The sequence below is a fragment of the Protopterus annectens genome, chromosome 17.part0, assembly GCF_019279795.1.
Source record: "Protopterus annectens isolate FY-2018-M chromosome 17.part0, PAN1.0, whole genome shotgun sequence".
Lineage (NCBI taxonomy): Eukaryota > Metazoa > Chordata > Ceratodontiformes > Protopteridae > Protopterus > Protopterus annectens.
Genome location: NC_056751.1, coordinates 782237167 through 782255479, shown reverse-complemented (window position 1 = coordinate 782255479; position 18313 = coordinate 782237167). Strand labels below are relative to the sequence as shown.

Here is an 18313-nt window from a genome sequence, read left to right as displayed (position 1 = left end):
GATGTCACCTTTCTCCTACTCTGTTACTCCCCCTTATCTAACTCTTACACTATACGGGATGTGCTCATTTGCTATGTGACAGTGCGATTCACTATCCTACCACTCATTACATAGGATCGCCTACTAATGCTTAGTTATGTGTCTTACACTCAGCTTCCCCCCTTAGCAACCACTAAACGGTGGCCATGTTGTTTTCGGTCTGCTAGTCCCTGCATTGTAAATCCATGCATTGCATAAAACCCACATTTGTGGGTTTCAAACCTTTATTTTTATGTCTTATTTAATGCAGCCCATTTGCGCGGGGCGTTTAAACCTCGCCGATCGCCGAAATTTTTTTTTATTTTATTTCATGTTTGTTGTCAACTGAGTACATTTCTGCACCTAACACGACTCTTACACGGGCTGGTTTCAGCTTTGTGGATCGCTAATCTACCTCATTTGCATGCCTTTCAGCTGCAAGTGAGGTAATTAGCATATCCACGCCCTGCCCGTGTAAGAGACGTTTTAGCTGGTCTCTTACACGGTATTACGGGCTGTTCCTGGATCGCGATGGCTGCATGGAGTCTTACATGACTCTTAGACACCGTGCAAGCCATCGTGAATCCTGCCCAATGTGTCACTTTAAATTAATTGAACGTTTTCATTCATAGAATCATGTGCTTTTTACCTGATATTTAAATATGACTTTAGTTGCTTTGACTATTTTGACTGATGAAGCATTTTATTCAAAACCTTTACTTGCAATAAATGTGAATTTTGGATTTTATTACATGCTTGTGGTTTTGGACAACTTTATTTATTCATTTTTGGTTGGTTTGGTGAGTCTGGATTTGTTGCTTAGCATATCTTTCTTCTGTATATACTCACATCTGTTCATGGATTATTGCTTAATTTTCACTGATAGTTGCAGAAAGTTGTTGTTGTGTCTTTTGGCTTTTCCCAGTTAGGGGTCGCCACAGTGGAACTCCGGTCCGCTAATGATTGGTAGTAGATTTTTACATGCCGAGTTGCCAGCCCTGACGCACAACCTTCAACGAAGGTACGCCCATTCACGCATGTCTCCACACAGAAGACTCTCTAACTGAGAATCGAACGGGACAACGTCTTACTGTGAGGCGACAACGCTACCGTAGCACCGCCACAACAGTTAATTCTAGAAAATACATATATTATATAGATGGGACTGAGGATCATTTTAATTTACACTATTATGTGTGTTAAAACTCCATCCCTTTTTTTTCACATGTTAACTGAGATGTTTATAGATGCCTATTTTAATAAAAAAAATTCCAAATTTTTCTGTCTCATACAGTGGTGTAGACAAATTAAATCAGACATCTGCTGTTACATTCAGAAAGCTTGCATTCAATTTATTATACTGTAAAGTACTTTTTAAGCAACTAACTTATATAGTCATATAATTAATACAAATATTTTTCCTATTCTCTTAACATGCAGTTAATCCAAGAATTGCTTTCCATGCCTGCATAGAAGGAGAAAAAGCTATTTCACCCAAAGTGATCTCTATACTGTTTGATAATGTTCTGGTTAACTATGGAAATGGTTACAACAAGCAAACTGGTATGTTTACTTGTACCATCCCCGGTGTATACACCTTCAACTACTCTTTGCTTCCAAGAAGGGATTCTACTAATACTGTTGTGTGGCTGATAAAAAATGGAGACAAACTCAGCTATATTCATAGTGTCAGTACTGCAGGGAATGCCCAAGCAGCATCACTAAATGCAATGCTTCATCTCAATGCAGGTGACAGAGTGTGGATACAGCTACAACAAGGAGAGCCTTGGACTGGTAACAATTCACTCTGTTTCCAGGGATATCAGTTGTTTTCAGACTAAGTACATTGCAGTGGATTTTAGATATTTATTTAATCGTGTGCTGAAGTAACAGATGAGAAAAGTTACATTGAGTTTTTAAATTTTGTAATGATTTCTGTTGCTGTTGTTTTCCATTTTAAACAGTTCTCACTCGTTTTGTCTTCTGCCTGTTTCATGAGTAGAACTAAATATATAAATAGCTGGTATAGTGCATCTTAAAATCTCTAAGCACTAAGGATATCACTTATAGCTAAATCAGTTTTATACCCTTTTTAGCACTTGCTTGAGATGCTATTTGTGTAGCAAATGACACCCTCAGATTTTATTCTGAAATTGTTATAATGAGCAGTTAGATTTCCTAAATAAAATGCCATTAATGTGACACAAATTTGGTGCTTTATAAAAGAAAAAATACATAGGCATGAAAGATAATTCTGTTATAGAGGTACAAAATATCATATTAGGTTGCATTTTCTCACCATAATGTCCTGTGTGTGACCCTCTAATACATGTTTATGCATTTGTGAACAGCTTTAGAATGCAGTGGGTCAAATTAGCACAGTAAACGCCTTTTGTAGTTTGTCCCATTTTACCAGCATTGGTTCTAAGAATTATATTGAGAGCATTTTAATCACATGCTGAGCAATCAAAAGAAAATTATAGCCTAATAATCCCTTTTTCTCCCAACTGGTGTAACCCTGACGTTATTGCATTATAACAAGGGTAAAGTGCATCCTGAAAAAATAGCTACCACTTTATTTGTATTATCATGCTTTTTAATAAAATGCACATTTCAGTTCCTGATACACACACACGTTTGTGTGTGTGTGTGTGTGTGTGTGTGTGTGTGTGTGTGTGTGTGTGTGTGTGTGTGTGTGCACCCATGTGTGTTTGTTATGATATGATATGATTATTCTCACGGACAGCTAGGGATGAATTAATAATGCCATTAATGAAAAAGCCACGAATGAGATAACGACCACGTCCCATATATATTACACGATATTGATGACATTGTGTACATGATGTCTGCATGTTCCATTAACCCAATATGATTTCAGTTGTAAGGATTTTGTGCAGTATTAGTAGAAATACCATATATGTGTTTCACATTTACTTTATTTTCAAATTAAATACACACATAGACTCACTCACGCACCTAAAATAATTACTGAGCTATTCATCAATCATTAACAAAATACAAGATTTCCACTTTCCCGTTTCAACTTGCTTTTGTTCAACTTGGTGATCACTGTTTCTCTTTGCATACTGGCAGCAATTCACTATGTGTGGTAATTTAGCCTTTTTTCTGTTGCTGCATGTTCATAGAGTTAACGTATGTAACTAAGGGACGGAGATGAACCCACCCTCTACCATAGTCAGGAGTCTTTCCCCCTGCAAAACACATTTTTAGAGATGTATCAGTGACCTTATATTTCAGCTGTTTTTCCATTTGCTTGAAACTTTAGCTACCTTGAAATGTGGGAGAAATGAGAAGCATACAAAAGTATAGATTAAATGGAACAACCCTCATTTTGTAGCCGGACGGAAACTGAACAACTTTGGCTCATATGCTCTCTTGACGTCTGCCTTGTTTTAATCATATTTAGACTTTTCTTTCCTATCAGAATGACACTCATTTTGTAGATGACACATATCTTTAAAAGTAGAACTCATTTTGTATATAATTGCATGCCAAACAACTTGTGTGTGTGCAGATAGCTCTTAAAAACATTTTCTGTTTCAAAGCTCTTCACATTTGATTTTTTTAAAAGTGGAAAATACATTTTGTCTTTTTTCTTCATTAGCAAAGATGTGGAATACACATGTACAAGTAGTGTTACTCAGTTTCTACAGAGCTTGTTATAAGATATGTTGAACAATTGTAAACTCATCAGATTTATCTTTTGAAACATAAACAATAGATGGTTTCATTGTACATGCTTAACATAGCAATTCTTTTTGTGCAAATGCATTACAATACTGTTGTAAGCATATGTGTTCTGAACTGAGACCAGATAATGCCTGAAAAGGGTTTGTGAACCAGCTAAAAAACTGAAAAATAAATGAATGACTGAATGAATAAAGAAAAAAATAAATAAAATAATTACAAATTGAGCATGTTTATTGTGTTTTGATTTACAGTTATTCACATGTGCACTAAGATACATGCCTATTCTGCCATATTAGCCCTATGAAATTTAAGACTGAAGGCCGACCCCCCCTTCCAGATTGAGATCATTGGTAAAATCAGGCAAGATTCCAAAGCAGGGTCAGAACACCAAGTTATTTTCACTCTAGAGGACATCAGAGTGAAAGGTCACAAAAAGTGCTTAAGTAAAGCAATGCTAGGCTGAAGGCGACCCCTTCAGGCTGACATCATTGGTAACATCAGGCAAGGAACTGAAGCAGGGTTGTGATGCCTAATTATTTTGGCTTCAGAGGGCATTAGAGTGCAAAGTCACAAAGAAGTGCCTTAAGTATCGCCCCTCCCTGTATTGTAACTGTTTAATTGGGTACTTTCTGGATTAGTATAGGGAAATGTGAATGCTGTTGCCATTTCCTGCCTTAGAATGAATGCAACTACCCCCTTTCATCTTCTTTTATGGTTACAGTATGGACCCCTTCCTACTGGAGCCCGCTTATTTTTTACTGTACTGTTGTACCCCAGATACTTTCCTGTTTGTCTCTCAATTGTAAGGCACAATGAGTTACTACTGATTTTTGGCTGCTGCCTGTTCCCTGTGTGCTCCATATATCTCACTCCCAACACCCTGTTTACCTTCCCTAATCTGGGCTTGCCTAGTTCTACTTCTTTTAATATCCTCATGCTGCTATTTGATGCACTGTTCTTTTCTATCTCTTCTGACATGATCTTCTTGATTTTTCATGTCAATATATCCAACATTTTGGTGCTAGTTTTTAACATTGCCACTGCTATTGCTGTGCTCTAGTCTAGACATTTTTTACTTACCTTTTGCTAATTCCTGACTGATTTTTTTCAAGCAGAACTCAGTTTGAGTCAGCTCCCTACCTTACCTCCATTCCTACTCACCCTTAACGTCACTTCCTTTTGACCTACTTACCCCTCCCTATCCAAATTCCTAGCAATCACAAGACCCTAACTCCTCTCACCTATAGCAACATAACCAGCTCACAGATAACTACTCACAGGTTCCCTCCTAACCACAGAAACTACATCCGCCTCATCTGCTCGTCATACAGTTACATGCATCAAAATTTCCTTATAGTGTCCTTACTTATATTCTACTCCTTATACCTGTGACTGATTTCAATTATCACCGCTACTCCTACATTTCCATCATCATTATTACATAATTAGAAGTAACTAATAGGACAAAACTTCTTTACTTACCTCTCTTTATTAAGTCCACCTCTGCCTCCCTCTACATCATACTACATACTACACCACGTTTTCATTTTCTCTATAACTTAAATTTCAAACATTTCTACAGGCATCATATCTCTTTCTGCTGCTACTAGCATCCTTTCTAACAAGCTATCACTGTATTCTTGCACTTTTATACATCTTTTCCATGGCAGTTGACTCAGCACATTATGAAACCAGGAACAGCTATACCAATATATCTCCCTGCATTTTAAATCTTCCACATCTTTTTTTTATTTTAAGCACAATATACATCACTACCACCACTCTACTTTAAAAATAAAACTCATACAGGTTCCCTCTAAATCTACATATTACCTCTCAAAAATCCCACAGTGTGGTGATGTCCATCCCAAAGAAAGGTGAGCCCCTGCAAGTATGGTAGCTGCATGGATCCAAAAGTCCTTGAGCAAAATAAAAAATGCAGAGCCAGCAAACTGTGACAGAGGTTATTATTATAAAGTAGGAGAACAAAACAGACCGTTTTCGGCTGTAAGTTTAACAAGCCTTCATCAGTGTAGTAAATTCTAGTTGCAACCATTCTTCTTTTATATTGTATCACCACTAGAGATGTGTTTATATAAAGCATTTGTTGGTTTCTTGACCCTGATATCACTTATGTGTTCTGAAATCCTAAATTTGACTGGTCTTGAGGTCTGTCCCACATAAAAGGCAGAGCAGCTGCAAGTGGCCATATAAATAAGCCAATCTGACCGACAATTTGCAAAGAATGAGATGTTGAACACTTGCCCAGTATTTTTACTAGTAAATTCTCAGGTTAAGAAACCAAAAAATGCTTTATATAAACACACTGAAAAACATCATAATGCAGTCTTTAATTTTATGATTATTGATAAAATACAGGGTAACAGAAATAATAAATCAGGTTGGCATCAATTATTGAACAACAAAGAGAAAAAATGGATCGTCAAACTTGGTGCTTTATTCTCACCAGGACTTAATGAATATCCTTAATGTGTTAATGGAAGCAATTTTCTTATCTAGCCTCTAGTGGTGATACAATATAAAAGGAGAATGGTTGCAACTAGAATTTACTACACTGATGAATGCTTTTTAAACTTACAGCCAAAATCGGTCTGTTTTGTTCTCCTACTTTATAATAAACTTTTTTGTCACGGTTTGCTGGCTCTGCTTTTTTTTTGTGATGTTCATCCCAACCCAGACCCTGAAAGCTCACCAGTTAATCTAAATAGCAAAGAACACTCATTGAAAATTGTATATTAACTAACCTTCCTCAAGCTATAACCCTTCTCGGCTGTACTATCCTATCATTAAACAACCACCAATCCATATTAATAAAGCTAGCACATCTGTCCCCTCACCCTATCATTCTCTCACGTGTCTTCTAAAAAAATGACTGTCACTATCATTCTCAACAGCATTTGTAACCAAATTATAGAACTACATGCCTGGATATCACAGTATAACCCTGATATTTTTGCCATCACAGAAACCTGGCTGAAACCTAACATTAACGATTATGAACTACTCTCTCCAGGTTACAGTATTGTCAGAGCTGATAAGTCCAACAAGAAAGCAGGTGGGGCTGCTTTAATCTATCCAAGTTTATAGTACTATAGCCACTCCCCCACTTTCTAGATCCTATCTGCTTTCATCCTGGATAATTCCACCCACCCCCATTCTTCTACCTACATTTTAATAGCACCTATTAGCTTTCATCTGGCATTCTCCCATCCACCTTCCAGTACCTTTACCTCACCACTCTATCTTCTGGTGTTGCATCAACAGGTAAAACAGTTCCCTAACTCACTAGCTGAATCACAGATAATGATATACTCCTCTTTACTACCCTCTTGTTCGCACCATACCTCCTTACCTTGTTTGAAAACCAGTTTCTCATGGTATTTCAGGTCCCAAAAGGCCATACTATCACCCCAGCTGTAAATCCTGCCACCTTCAACCATACTTACAGTACTAGATCCTATCCAACATCTTGTTCAGTCTAGCAACATCTCAACCCTAGGCACATTAGCTCTAGATCCAAACACTACCACAAACTAATAAACAAATTCCTGAAGTTCATCACCAAGTATAGACTCAACCTAATACTTGGTGGTGATATTCACTCCAACCCTGGCCCACTCACTTCAGATACACATACCCCCTCTACTTGTAATCTAAGCTACAAACCTACAATTAAAAGGCCAATTAACTCTCTCCTAGCCTGTCATCTCAATATTAGAAGCATTAATAACAAGGTACATGAATTGCATGCACTTCTGGATGTCCACTTCCCTGAGATTCTCTGTTTATCTGAAACCTGGTTAAAACCTAACACTAAAGACAATGAAGTGTTACCACCTGGGTACAACATACACAGGCTGGATCGTGCTTCGAGGAAGGGGGGTGGGGTAGCTGTACTCTATAAATCTGAGTTGAATGTCACCATAGATGTAATACAACCACCTTAGATTAATAACTCAGAGATTCTTGCCACCAAATTGCAACTTAATAAAAATAAATGCATTAATATCATCTGTATGTACATTCCCCCAGGTAACAATATATCTATATTTGAAGATATCCTGCACTGGCTATCATGTCACTACCCCCAAGAAACCCTACTACTTGGAGACTTTAACATAGACTGGGGCACCTGTTCCTCAGAATCCCCAACCACCCATATTAACCTGCATGCATTTACACAAATTATATCCACCCCTACCAGGATAGGTAAACCCAACCAAAAAGAAAGTATACTTGACTGGGTACTCATAAATAGTCACCCCCAACTGTATACCTCTGGTACCCTCCTTGATGGCCTAAGTGATCACCTTCTCACATATGTAATTAAGCACAAAACCATTAATTCCCAACAACCCTTACTCAGAAAGGTTAGAAACAATAAAAACTTTGACCCTGCCAAATTCCAACAAGAACTAAACTCATGTAATTGGTCTATTCTAAAACACCTCCCCTTAGAGGAAGCAGTAGCATACTTTAACAACAAATTCCTTGAGATCCTTGATTTGCATGCACCTGTTCGTTCAAAGAGAACCAAGGCAAAAACTGTGTCATGGCTTTCTAAAGAGTCTAAACTCAAAATTACCCTTAGAAACAAAGCATGGGCTTTATGGCGTTCTTCTAAAGACCCTCAAGATCACATTAAATACAGGCAATCCAGGAACGAAACCAAAAAATCAGTTTTACAAGACAGAAAACAATACTACTGTAGTTTACAGACAGTAAATCAAAATAACCCTCAGAAGTTTTGGGCAGGTTTAAATAATCTACTACATCCTGGACAAACTTCAACCCCAATCCCTGTTGCTACTATTGATAAAACCCCTGAAGATATTTCTGATAGTTTTAACCAATTCTTTACTGAGACCGTTCAAGCCCTGGCTAGCCAACTACCTCCTAGCTCCCCTGGTCCTGAAAGTAGCACCCCTAGAAACCTGCTCGCGTTCAGCTTCCAACCAGTCACCACTTCACTTATCCGTACCTTGATCAAAAAATTAAAACCCACTACACTTTCTGCTGATCAACTCCCTGCCGAGTACCTACAAAAATCAGCTGATGCTATTGCTTGCCCCGTCTCAATACTAATCAATCGAACCATAGTAGAAGCTAAAATTCCCACCCTCTGGAAAATATCCTATGTAATCCCACTTCACAAAGGAGGCAGCTCTACTGAATTCTCCAATTATAGGCCAATAGCTATACTCTCTCCACTTGCAAAAAATATGGAAAAATGTATTCATAGACAACTCATGCACCACCTAATCCAGAATCACCTTATGGGAGACACTCAGCATGACTTCTGTCCTCATCACAGCACTACTTCAGCCCTCCTAGCCTTTACCAACACCATAAACCATAATCACAACAATAATTATATATCCTCAGCCCTCTTCTTGGATCTTTCCAAGGCATTCAATACGGTTGATCACCAACTTTTAATCCACACCCTGCAAACATTCTGTCTAGATACTGGAGCCCTTCAATGGTTTCAATCCTACCTGAATGGTCGACAGCAGGCTGTCCTCTGGCAGAACAAACTCTCTAACCTTCTACCTAACACCCTTGGAGTACCACAAGGCTCTATACTAGGGCCCTTGCTGTTCTCCATCTTCATTAATGACCTTTATACTGTCATCCCAAAAGTCAGCTGTATCCAATATGCTGATGACTCTACTCTGATTTGCTCAGCCACATCTCCAGTAGAGTTATGGTCAGCTGCGCAGACCACCTTAAATATAATAGAAAACTGGCTTTCTGAACATCATCTGATCCTAAATCCCAAAAAAACTAAAATGCTGTTATTTTCGCCAACACGTAGGTCTACCGCTTTCACCTTTACCATAAAATCAAATGATGGCACAATAATCTCCCCTGACCCCTCTACAAAACTATTAGGTGTCATCATAGACAATAATGTAAAATTTGACCTACATGTTAACCAAACTATCAAAACCATCAATAAAAAACTAGGGTCACTTTACAGAATAAAAGCCTTCCTAACCCCTCCAGCTAAAATTGCCATAGCTCGCTCTCACCTTCTTTCAACCCTTCTGTATGCATCCCCTCTACTCTCAAATTTAAACAAGACTGTCCTTAACAAACTCTCAATTTGCTACAACCACATTGCCAGGTTTGCAACTGGGCTGCTTTTTAGGACACATCATTGGATCAATCTAAATCAGCTTGGGTGGCTTGAACTACTCAGCCTAATCCAGTATAACCAACTGATTATGGCCTATAAAATCCTCTATAATCCGGACAATACTCCCACACTTAAAAATATTATCACCCCTATAACAGTCCTAGACCGCTTCGATCCTCTAACAAACTACTAATTCAGACTAGCAAAATTAATAACACAGCCGGTGACTCTCTCTTTGCAAACTCTGTAAGTAGATCCTGGAACTCTCTTCCAACTGATATTACCTTACTTTCCACCTTAGGTCAATTTAAAACTAGACTCAAACAACATTTGTCACTTAACTGGCTATGTCATTGTATCAAGTCTGGCTAACTCTCTCTAGAATGTGTAAAAATCTGTTAACCAGTTTACTGTGTAATTTAATTTAATCCTGACTTGTGCTCAGGATTAACTGTAACCTGTGGAACTTGTTTAACTTGCTTACTTATGTAATCTCTGTAAATAGTCTGTTTGTAATATGTAATGCTGGTATTATGTAATGCTGTATCTGCTTACCCTTGAAGCTTTTCTCCCCGGGCCTCCACTTAAAATGGACATGCATCAAGTCGGACTATCCCGGTCAACAAATGTAAAATAAATAAAATAAAAATAAATTCATATAATCTCTTTCCTTATTCATACAACATCCCGTAATTCCAAAATGTCAAAATACTAGTATCACTGCTAAAGCTTAACAATAAAAAAAAACTATGTTTTGTTAAGGTCTATACCCTACCTGGAAATAATATAGCAACTTTAGAAGAAAGCCTCTCCCTCAGCTAGGATAAACCTTTATGGTTACATACAATTTATCAAAACACATATGAGATTTAATAATACCAGCAGTAAAGGTGCAATTCTAGACTACATATTAGTCTATGACCCTCATAAATTTACAGCCTCTGGAAACTATCCAAACTCACTTAATGGCCAGATTCCAGCTTATACCCATAGAAATACCATTCACAAACTTAAAACAACTCAAAACCTTTTTAAATTCAATGTTGGCTCCTTCATCAGTACATTGAAAGCCTTTAATTGGTCTGTCCTAAAAATTATCCCACTCAGTGAGGTAGTCAATATTTTTATACCTTATTCCTTAATACTGAAGAAGTGGGATTGTCAAAGAGATGAAGAAAGTAGACATGAGTATAAGGAGATGAGGCACATGGCAAAGAGAGAGGAGGCGAAGGCTAAGGATAAGGCATATAGAGAGTTGTATGAGAGACTGGACACTAAAGAGGGAGAAAAGGACCTGCACTGATTGGCTAGACAGAGGGACAGAGCTGGGAAAGATGTGCAGCAGGAAAGGGTCATAAAGGACAGTGAGGGAAACGTACTCACAAGTGAGGAGAGTATGTTGAGTAGATGGAAAGAGTACTTTAAGGGGATGATGAATGAAGAGAATGAGAGAGAGTGAAGGTTGGATGATGTGGGGCTAGTGAATCAGGAAGTGAAGCAGATTAGCAAGGAGGAAGTAAGGACAGCTATGAAGAGGATGAAGAATGGAAAGGCTGTTGGCCCAGATGGCATACCAGTGGAAGCATGGAGGTGCTTAGGAGAAATGGCAGTGGAATTTTTAACCAGATTGTTTAATGAAATTTTGGAAAGTCAGAGGATGCCTGAGGAGTGGAGAAAGTGTTTTGGTACCTATCTTTAAGAATAAGGGTGATGTGCAGAGCTGCAGTAACTACAGAGGGATAAAACTGATCAGTCACAGCTTGAAGTTATGGGAAAGAGTAGTGGAAGCTAGGTTAAGAAGGGAGGTGATGATTAGTGATCAGCAGTATGGTTTCATGCCAGGAAAGAGCACTACAGATGCAATATTTGCTCTGAGAGTGTTGTTGGAGAAATACAGAGAAGGTCAGAAGGAGTTGCATTGTGTCTTTGTGGACTTAGAGAAAGCATATGACAGGGTGCCTAGAGAGGAGTTGTGGTATTGTATGAGGAAGTCGGGAGTGGCAGAGAAGTATGTAAGAGTGATACAGGATATGTACAAGGGTAGTGTGACATTGGTGAGGACTGCAGTGAGAGTGACAGGTACGTTTAAGGTGGAGGTGAGATTACATCAAGGATCAGCTCTGAGCCCTTTCTTATTTGCAGTGGTGATGGACAGGTTGACAGATGAGATTAGACAGGAGGCCCCGTGGACTATGATGTTTGCAGATGATATTGTGATATGTAGTGAGAGTAGGGACCAGGTTGAGGAGACCCTGGAGAGGTGGAGATATGCTTTAGAGAGGATAGAAATGAAGGTCAGCAGGGCTAAAACAGAATATATGTGTGTAAATGAGAAGGAGGGTAGAGGAATGGTGAGGATGCAGGGAGTAGAGTTGGTAAAGGTGGATGAGTTTAAGTACTTGGGATCAACAGTTCAGAGTAATGGTGAGTGTGGAAGAGAGGTGAAGAAGAGAGTGCAGGCAGGGTGGAATGGGTGGAGAAGAGTGTCAGGAGTGATTTGTGACAGACGGGTACCAATAAGAGTGAAAGGCAAGGTCTACAAGAGGGTAGTGAGACCAGCTATGTTATATGGGTTGGAGACGGTAGCATTGTCAAAAAGGCAGGAGTCAGAGCTGCATGTGGCAGAGTTAAAGATGTTAAGATTTGCACTGGGTGTGACTAGGATAGACAGGATTAGGAATAAGTATATTAGAGGGTCAGCTCAGGTTGGACAGTTTGGAGACAAAGCAAGAGAGGTGAGATTGCATTGGTTTGGACATATGCTGAGGAGGGATGCTGGGTATATTGGGAAAAAGATGCTAAGGATGGAGCTGCCAGATAAGAGGAAATGAGGAAGGCCTAAGATGAGGTTTATGGATGTGGTGAGAGAGGACATGCAGGCAGCTGGTGTGAAAGAGCATGATGCAGAGGACAGGAAGAAATTGAAACAGATGATCCACTGTGGCGACCCCTAATGGGAACAGTCAAAAGAAGATGATGATGATGATGATTCCTTAATATTTTAAACAACCATTCCCTACTGAGCAAAAAGAAAGAGTGAAAATTAACCATTCATTATGGCTCACTAAGCAGAGACAAAGCTTGGAAAGAATTGCATAAACTTAAAACTCCATATAACCTGCAACTTTATAGAGAACTACATAATCTGAGTAAAAAACAGTCAACCTAGAAAAAAAAAAACAATATTATAACTATCTACAATTTCAACACAAAAATTACCCTCAAACAATTCTGGAAATTGATCTGTAACCTGTTACATCCAGGCTCAAACAAGCAACCTAACCCTTCTAATAATAGATATCTACGAGAAATTGCAAACGTATTCAATACCTACTTCATAAAAAGCATTACCTCTCTAACTGCAAAACTCTTCACCCCCATCCAGTGCTACTAATACCCCCTTCAGTAATATGCAATCCTATTAATTCAGTAAACAGGTTAGACCAAAACCAACATTCTTTAGACACCATAGACACTACCACTTCCTTTACCCTCCAGTATGCCCATATGAACCTAATTCACCCTCTATATCCATTGATAGCAACTTCCACTTATGACTTGTCCCCACAATAGTGATTAAAGAGCTCTTCTTACATGCAAACCTTGCTCTACTGCAGCTGACAACCTCCCACCTAAATACCTAAAGATAGCTGCTGATGCCATTGCATACCCGGTCCCTATCATTATCAATATATCAATATCTGAATCCTGTGTACCCTCACTATGGAAAAAAATCCTATATCATCCTTCCTCATAAAGGTGGCATCCTGGCTGATGTCTCTAACTTTTGGCCCATTCCAATATTATTACCGCTCTCAAAAATTCTTTAAAGATGTATTCATAAGCAATACCTCCACTATCTTCTACAAGAATGGCCCTTAACATCCTACCCAACCTGGCTTCTGCCCAACACACAGTACAAATACTTCCCTCCTATCATTCACTGACACCATAAAGAAATACAAGAACTTGAGCAAACTTGTTTCTCCTTATTCCTTGACCTGTCAAAAGCTTTTTAAAGAGTTTCTCACCTTAAACTTCTGAACAAACTGTCTTAAACTGGACTTACCCCTTCTTCATTACTGTGGTTTAATAGCTATTTAACTGGCTGGCTCCAGTCTGTAAAATGGCAGAATGCTCTCTGTCCACACCTTCAAGCCTTCACTGGTATTCCCCAAGGCTCTGTTCTTGGTCCCTCCTTTTTAATATCTTTATTGATGACCTCCATATCTGCATATGTCCAGCCTCTCTCATACAATATGCTGACGATTCTACACTCATATGTGCATCTAATAACTTGCCTCAACTCCTCCATATCATGCAAGAAGTTTTTTTTCCTCTGTTGAGCAATAGCTCCATAATGCCCAGCTACTACTTAAGCCTAAAAAACAAAGTTATTGCTTTTTTTCCTCCAATCACACACATCTGATAAAGCAAATTTCAAAATCATGTCACCAAACAAAATGGAAATTGAAGTAGTTTCCCTTGCAAAACTTCTTGGAGTGATTATATATGATAACCTTAAATTTGATCTGCATGTTCAAAATAACATAAAAAAGGCAACAAAAATTAGGACTAGCTACTGAACCGCAATAAAGAAGTAGGGGATAGTCCAAGCTAAAGAACGTTGTCAATGGATAAAGCTGCATGCCCACTATAATAAGACTGCAAAATTTGCCAATAACAAACAATACTACAGCCACCACTGTACTGCCCTTAAGGCTTTGAATTGGCTAAAACTTCCTCACCAATTAGATTACATACAGCTTATCGCCACACACAACATTATTCACACAGATGATGAATCTCCTGCATTTACCCCCTATTCTCAGTTACCATTACCCAAAAAATCTTCTTCAGTCTAATGAACAACATCTTCTCAGCATATATAAACCCAAAAAATCCTCTGGCCCAAGTCTGTACTCATACTCTGTCACTAAAAAATGGAATTCTTTCCCTGTGCAAATTAGAGCTACTTTTAACCTGTCCAACTTCAAACTACTACTAAAAGACTACTAGCATACTTTGACTATGTTTAGTGAGACGGGATTAATAAAATCTATTTCTTAGACAAAGATCAAACATATTATTGCCCAGACTATATTATCTGGTCATCTCTGTTTCAAAGACCATTCTCAGTATGTTTAATGACATCTCTGTGAACCACAACTTGTGACTACTTTGTCTATTGACAATATTCTTTTTTTTAACTTCTTTATATCTGTCCAAATATTTGCACTGTGTATGTATAGGTTCACCCTGTATGAACTGAAGCTGATTTTTATTTAGTTAATATGACATTCTTCAGTATTTAGGCTTTGTAAAAACTTTATTAAACTGTTAACATATTATGTCAACGTGGAACTTTTCTCCTGGGTCTCCACACAAAATGGGCTATTATCCCATTCATACTTTCCCAGTAGACAAATGTCAAATCAATACATAAATACATTTGCTTGTTGTAAAAATGATAATTTGTGTTGTCTTTGCAATTTGCAATCATTTGTATCTCTTGTTGGTACCTTTTTTTTTTTTCCTGAGGATGCATAGCAGATAAAGGTTTTCTAGTTGGTGCGAAGAAGAAAAAAAAGCACACATTCAGGTTGTTTCTTTGTCCCTATATTGTGAGTAACTCAAATGTATGCCTTTATTCTGTGACTTCAATTATGACTGATTTGGCAGACACCAAAACTTTTATGAGGAACACAGCAAAAATATCCCAAAATGTCTCGCTCTCCTCTCTCTCTCACACACACACACACACACACACACACACACACACACACACACACACACACACACACACACGCACACACACGCACACACACGCACACACACACGCACTCACACAGTCTCTTCTGCTTTCATGCGCGCACACACACGCAGGCAGAAACACAAAGACACATACACATGCACACACACACACACACACACACACACACACACACACACACACACACACACACACACACACACACTTTTGGTTTCATTTATTTTTATTTTACACTCGTTAAATAGCAAAAGTGCTGCTAAGCGAGTGTAAAATAATGGCTCGATCGATCTCACTTTCACTCACATGGATGCATACAGTTACACATATGTACATACACACACTTATTCTTTCAATTTTCTTTCTTTTTTTACATTTTACACTCGCTAAACAACAGAAGTGCTGCTTAGCGACTGTAAAGTAATGACAGCCATTAGGGTTTTCTGTATGAGCTCCTCTGTAACTTGATATGTTGCCATTAAGCGGTGGACTCATTTTTCAGTGGGCATTACTTCTATATTAATACCCAGCTGGAGAACGTTCATTCTCCAGTCAGGATGCAATCGACAGATCGCCGATTCTCTAATTGGTTTTAAAATCTCATTTAAATGACTAATGTTCTAATTGTTAATAAATTCTTAAGAAAGTTTCTTCTTACTTCTCACTGCTCTATTAATGGTGCTAGTTTCTACACAAAATAATTACTGATAATCTGAATCAGTTATTAGCAGCTGGAGACATTTTCTGATGATTCTTCAAGTTCATTTTTGTATCAACAGTGAAAATAAAAGCATCGTTTTTCTGGCCTTTATTACATATTTAAGCTACAGTTACAGTCACCTTCATTTTGATGCATTTTTTCTGCCTTTGTCACATTTTTTACATTTTACATAAAAAAGTTACAGTTGCCTACATTCTAGAATGGCCTGGGCCCCTAGTTTAGCATTTGATTTGCTGCAGGATCTGTGTCCCCAAGCTCCAGTGACTTCAGTTTTTGCCTTTTGTGATTGGTTTAATGAATTAGCTTTTGTTCTATAACCTACTCTGAGTTGTGCCCAACAAACTGCCACCATATAACTCCCTCAATAGTGGGTACTATGAGTAATAGCTTTTTTCTATCAGAAGTCTGCCTAACCAAACTGACTTCAGTACTGCAAACCTGCGGTCATTGTGGACTGAGCTGAGCATTAATAAGACACTCTATGCTGCAGTAGGGTATGCTAAGTATAGTATAATCCCCAGTCCATAATAACAAGGTGCATCTTCACAAGTAAGTATTAACCCCAAACTACATACCCAGCAGGTACAGTAAACCCTGCACCTCAGACTCAAACTCCATCTACCTACCCCAGGAGGGGGTCTATATTATTATCGTGAAAGATAAAAACCGCAAATATGAAAACGTTGACACAAAAAGACTGAACTACCAGATAAGCGAACCACCTAATCAGCGAAAACCACAACATCGAATGGATTTCCCTAACCAACACCGCCATGTAAGTATACCTAAACCATCTACAAAAAACAATAACAAAACACACTTTTGCAGGGGGCAAACCCCCCATGTGGCAGGCTGTGCCCCCACACCCCCCTACTTAAATATACCAATTCCAAGATCATACTACAGTGGAGAAAAGGGTATATACCCTTATCCCCAGAATCGCCCTGCTGGCCGAACAAATCCATTCGATGTGATGCCTTTCACTATTCTGGTGGTTCGTTCTTCTGGTAGTTCGCTCATTATGTGTTGACGTTTTCGTATTCACAGTTTCCATCTTTTGCGATTATGATATAGACCCAGGAAGTACTGACCTCCCTGCACATAAAAGCAGACCTGTCAAAACCATGAACCAAAACTTTCCCACTAGCCATCCTGATTACGATGGGTATCTTGAAACAATACATAAATTGTCTCATGCTGTCTGGTGGCCACCTACTACTCAAAAAGGCATAAGGTACACACACATATATATATATATATATATATATATATATATATATATATATATATATATATATGGGTCCCCTTCACATGGTCGACAGTTCATATGATCGACACACATTTGGTCGACAGTTCATTTCATGACAAGCAGATTTGCCCCCTTCCCCAATGTTGTGCAACCCTGGAGTTGATATATATAGTTAGGGGGTGTGTGGGCGGCACAGCCCCCCACATTGGGGGGGTGTGGGGGGTGAAGCCCCCCACCTAAAATGCTTGTCGATCAAATGAACTGTCGACCAAATAAACTGTCGACCATATGAACTGTCGACCATGTCAGGTAGACCCATAAATATATATATATATATATATATATATATATATATATATATACATACATAAATACATACACACACTCGTGTGTGTATATATATATATATATATATATATATATATATATATATATATATATATATATATAAAGATAATAGAACAGGTTAGCAGCTTCAAGTATCTTGGAAGGGTGGTTGAGGAGAAGAGAAGTCTGAATGAGGAAGTCACAGGTAGTGTGTATGATAGAAAAATGCCAAAGAATCTGAACAGTAAGGTGTGCAAAATAGTGGGGTGAACAGTACTACTGTATAGTACAAAAACATGGGCAGTAAAGGCAGAGCAGTTGAGGAAGCTAAAGGTGATGGAGATGAAGCAC

At 38.5% G+C, this 18313-nt stretch overlaps 1 protein-coding gene across 3 annotated transcripts in view; it reads left to right on the top strand.

The window, feature by feature from the left end:
* Positions 1–18313, top strand: part of LOC122791265 (C1q-related factor-like) — a 618865-nt gene that overhangs the window by 125993 nt on the left and 474559 nt on the right. The window contains exon 4 of one of the 3 annotated variants that reach the window (XM_044058936.1): positions 1459–3952. The exons of the other annotated variants lie outside the window; for them this stretch is intronic. Within the exon in view, the coding sequence (XP_043914871.1) occupies positions 1459–1859 (401 nt within the window). The 3' untranslated portion in view covers positions 1860–3952. Of the gene's footprint in view, positions 1–1458; positions 3953–18313 lie in introns of those variants that run through there. 3 annotated transcript variants of the gene reach the window in all.